General features: G+C 36.5%; 1 protein-coding gene across 3 annotated transcripts in view; it reads right to left on the bottom strand.

The window, feature by feature from the left end:
- Window positions 1–3925, bottom strand: part of STXBP5L (syntaxin binding protein 5L) — a 372896-nt gene extending 368971 nt beyond the window's left edge. For 2 of the 3 annotated variants that reach the window (XM_004709789.4, XM_004709790.3), the window contains exon 1: window positions 3523–3924. In XM_004709789.4, coding sequence (XP_004709846.1) covers window positions 3523–3705 — 183 coding nt within the window. In that variant the 5' untranslated portion in view covers window positions 3706–3924. Of the gene's footprint in view, window positions 1–3522 lie in introns of all 3 variants that reach the window. The other variant, XM_045294276.1, reaches the window with a different exon arrangement.
- Between the last annotated feature and the right edge of the window lie 450 nt (window positions 3926–4375).

Below are 4375 nucleotides of genomic sequence, written 5' to 3'. Positions count from 1 at the left end.
AAATGAGGACCTGATGCTGGGGGCTTAAGTGGAGAGCAAATGTTTTGAGAATGATGAGGGCAATGAATGTACAGATGTGCTTTACACAATTGAGGTATGTATGGATTGTGATAAGAGTCGTATGAGCCCCTAATAAAACAATTTTTTTAAATGTTAAAAACTCTAGTTCCACTTGGGGAGTAAGGAAGGAAGGTAGTCTGATTGGAGCTGATCTCCATGAAGAGCTGGTCTTTGAACTGTGAGGTAAAAGGCAATTGGAAGTTCTCTAATTAGAATAAAGTTGGAAGAGAGATTTTAGCCAGCGGTAATAGCATGTCAAAAGACATAGAAATATAAGAAAAGAGTGCTTTCAGGGAATGTAGTATGCCAAGGAATCCAGGGAATGAGGCTGGAAAAGCAAACAGGGATCCTTCCTGCAGCGAAATATGTGCCAACAAATGAAGTAGTTTTAAGTTTTTTGGGTAGCGCAGTGGTTTCAAAGTGTTCCATAAAATTCAAGTTCACAAAAGGTAGTTGCATATTTCACAAATATCTGAAAACATAGTACTCAAGTGCATACCTATAGAACTCAAAGAGATTGCAATAAACCAATACACTAACTTTTTTTTGCTGATCTTTAACCAAAGTTCCTTCTGTCATTTCTGTGTTTAATTTCTTGTCAATGTGTCCTTGATTATGAAGGCTGTAGCTTTTCACAATTTTTAATGCTAGAAATGTTACTAAGGTAGAAAATGCTATAAAGAATATCCAACTACCTATCTAGAGATAATATTATGTAACTAAACCAAATATTTCTAAAAAACAAGTTTTTTATTGGTTCTTTATATAATGAATTCATATAATTCATAAAAGAAACATGGTAATAACCACATTTATTTGTTTTAATAGATATTTACTGTGGTTTCACATAAATTTTTATCTGAAGAATATCATTACTTTAGAGAACAGGATATAGAATTTTTAGTAGGGAATGACATGATTAACATTGTACTTCAAAAATAACCACTCCTACAATAAAATGAATTGAAATTGGGTAAGAAAGCAAAAGGTAAGAAATTCAAGAAACCAAGCAAGAGGGAATGAGCAAGTGCTGTTGGTAGAGAAAAGCAATAAATTTCAGGAATACGAAGAGGGTAGAAAAAGATTTGATGGTTGATCAGCTAAATTGTGAAATGGAGGGTGGTTAAGAGCAGAGGCTAGATTTATACTTTCATTTGACCATGTTGAAAAGGTAGCTGTACCCAGAAGGTGCCATCTCTTCAGTACTCAGAATAGAATGTTCTTTGCACATTTAATAAGTGAGTCTAAATGAATAAGTTAGTTCTTTGCACATTTAATAAGTGAGTCTCATTTTAATACAGTTCCAATTTGGGAATTTCCTTAATCCATTTTTATATATTTTATTCTAGTTTGGGTAACTTAAAATATAGCCAAATAGCCATTTCTAAAATTAAGTATGAAATTCCTATCCAAGATGCCATAGTATTTTCTGCATTTGGTAAGAGCTTAGTGCACAGCTTAAATAACTATCTATCCTTACAATGTCTTTGAAAATCATTGCCTACTGTTATTACAACCCACTGATTATGATTATTCCTTAAGAATAAGGTGATTTTAAAAACTAAAACAATAATGTGAATATACATTTTTTCACCATTTGTAGTTGATAAAGTGCCTTCACTTGTCTTCTCTGACCTTCTCAAAAGGATATAAAAACACTTACTCTCGTGACTCAGAAGAATTCAAGGCTCCAAAGGAATAAATGGCTTTTCCAAGATTGTATGACAGGCAAGTAGCAGAGCTTTAAATAAAGTAACTCCCGGCCCCCCCCCATACACACCACACACACACACACACACACACACACACACACACACACGCCAGAGATTCCTAGGACAGTACTAGTCCTACCATGCCATGTATTTTTTGCATCAGTGCTCTATTTTGCTTTTGCCACTTCCCATGCCCACCTGAATTTTTACTTTCAGAATCTGAGAATGAAAATAGCAACATGTCAAAGCATACAGAATCAGAAGTGGGATAATTCCCCAGCCTACCAGTTCAAACTTGACTTCCAGGACCCTTTTACACATTTCTCTCATAAACACTACTAAACCCTTCCCTAGTCTGAGAGAACATATAAAATTTCATATTAAGGACAAAAATGCCTAAGATATGCAAATTTCACTGGGTAGGTCAGAATTACGTCTATTTTCTAATCCAATTCCAAATAACCTTGCTTTTATGTAATTTATGATATTTAAAAACCACAGATTTCATGTTTTTTATAATGATCCTACTAAGAATAAAAGGGAAAAAACAATGATTAAAACTTATATCATTATACAGCATTTGTTTACTAGGAAAAAACCAGAATAGGCAAACCTATAGAGACAACAACTGGATTAATTGATTCAAAGGGACATGGTAGGAAAGTTCTTGTTGTAGGAAATGGGGAGCTAACAAGGAGCACACAGAAGAAGAAATGTTCTGGAATTGATTGTGGTGATGGTTGCACAACTCTTATGAATGTGATCAAACTATTGAAATACATGATATGTGAATTCTATGATGGTAAAATTGTTAAAATAAACAAATTAATATTTTAATCATTTAAATAAAATAATTTCAAATATATAATATTTTCTTTTGAAGAAGTACTAAAAACATGATACTCCATTTCTGTGATGTCTAAAGGTAACTATTTCTTATGCATCCAGACAGTTATAGATTTCAAAATGTATATCATACAAATAGCAGACCAACAGCACATTCTTTTAAAGGCTATTTCTTTTAAAATATTATTAAAGTTATAAATCACTTTATACAAAAACAATATCTCAATCTAGTAACATAATACTTGTTTTGCACATTTTCATTTTCTGTCCCTATCAGAAATACTTTTATTTGCTTATGCATTCAAAGTTCAACATCAAAGTACAATTACTTAAAATGTTTCCTCATTAAAGCAGAAAGCCAGGTGTTTTTTGTTCTTGCAAGCTAATGATATTGCTTACTCCTTCTAGATTTATAAAGAGTTTAAAAATCTGGGTTCTTATCAGAAATTTAAAACAACTTGTTCATTTCTCTGAGTCTGTTTTCTACTTAATTCAAACATCTTAATAGTACTAATCACTTTATACTGAGCAGTAAAACAAAACAGCAATTAGTTTATGTCACTGACAGCATAGGATTAACCAGCGTGAACCATTTCTCCTTCAGGGTACTACATATATGTCAATATTACATCAATTTTGTGTCCACTATTGCTTCTTAACATTATCCTCTAAATTTTAGTTTGGGGTGCTGATTTCTGCGTTAAACTCTCATGACTTTGGAAGTCAATGCCCAAATCAATGTCTGAAATAACTTTATTAACTCAAATAGCCCCTGCCCACAGGGTCCTCTGCAGAATCCCCTCGATGCTGACATCGCAACCATTCCCAGTTGATGAGTCTTTTCTCGTTTCCTCCCAACAGTAAGAAAAGGAAATAAGAGGCTTTCTGCCAATTCGAAACTTACCTTGCAAATCTGGAAATACTCTGAAGTCAAGGTTTCCTGAATCTCCTCTCTGAGAAGCCCTGCAGTCCCTCCAGGGTGCAGCGAACCACTTCCAGCCCCACCGCCGCTGTTGGTGCTGCTACCACTGCCGGGGGAGGAGGCAGTTAAGCCATCCAAAACTTTTCGGAAATTAAACTTCTTCATTTTAAAAAAACTGTTGAGAAATTCAATGGAAATGGGGGAAAGGGTGACTTAAATCGTGGAATTAGACCTGGGTAAAAGTCAAGGCAATAGCCAGCTCCCATTTTATGAGCACTGGCTATCGCAGACTGGGGTTAAGGGTGGGTGGGAGGACGAGTGAAGTTTTATTTGATCCGTTTTTCATTCCTAAAAGCGTATCCGTGCAAAATCCGTATAACACAACTCTAAAAGCAACAATATTTCCTCCTCACACACCAGATTTCGAAGGGCTTCTCCCCAGCTGTCGCTACGCTTTCTCAGCACTGGGGTAAAAATAAAAGGCAGTGTCATCATCGTCATTAGCATTATATCATCATTATTATACAATCAAATCCAGGGTCCAACAGACTAAGCCTCGCTCTCTTAAAGGCGGGCTTTCCTTCTAAAGGACCAGCCCCGAATATTTCCAGAAAAAGATGTTGGAGGGGAGCCGAGATTTGCTGGGCCACCACCTCCGGGGCTCTGCCTCCATCGTCCTCAACGGTACCGTTTCCACGCTAGGAAATGGGGGACCACTAGGAAATGGGGGACCAAGAGGCCTTTTTCCATTCCGCACTCCCACCGGCCCCAACCCCAAAACATCCGCGGGTGACCCACAGCAGCAGGCGGCCGAGGGGCGCGTGGTGGCGCCACT

This window comes from Echinops telfairi, unplaced genomic scaffold, assembly GCF_000313985.2.
Source record: "Echinops telfairi isolate 266 unplaced genomic scaffold, ASM31398v2 ScPeMD7_3509;HRSCAF=4178, whole genome shotgun sequence".
Lineage (NCBI taxonomy): Eukaryota > Metazoa > Chordata > Mammalia > Afrosoricida > Tenrecidae > Echinops > Echinops telfairi.
Note: the sequence above shows the minus strand (reverse complement) of the source record. Positions and strands in the feature narration are given on the sequence as shown.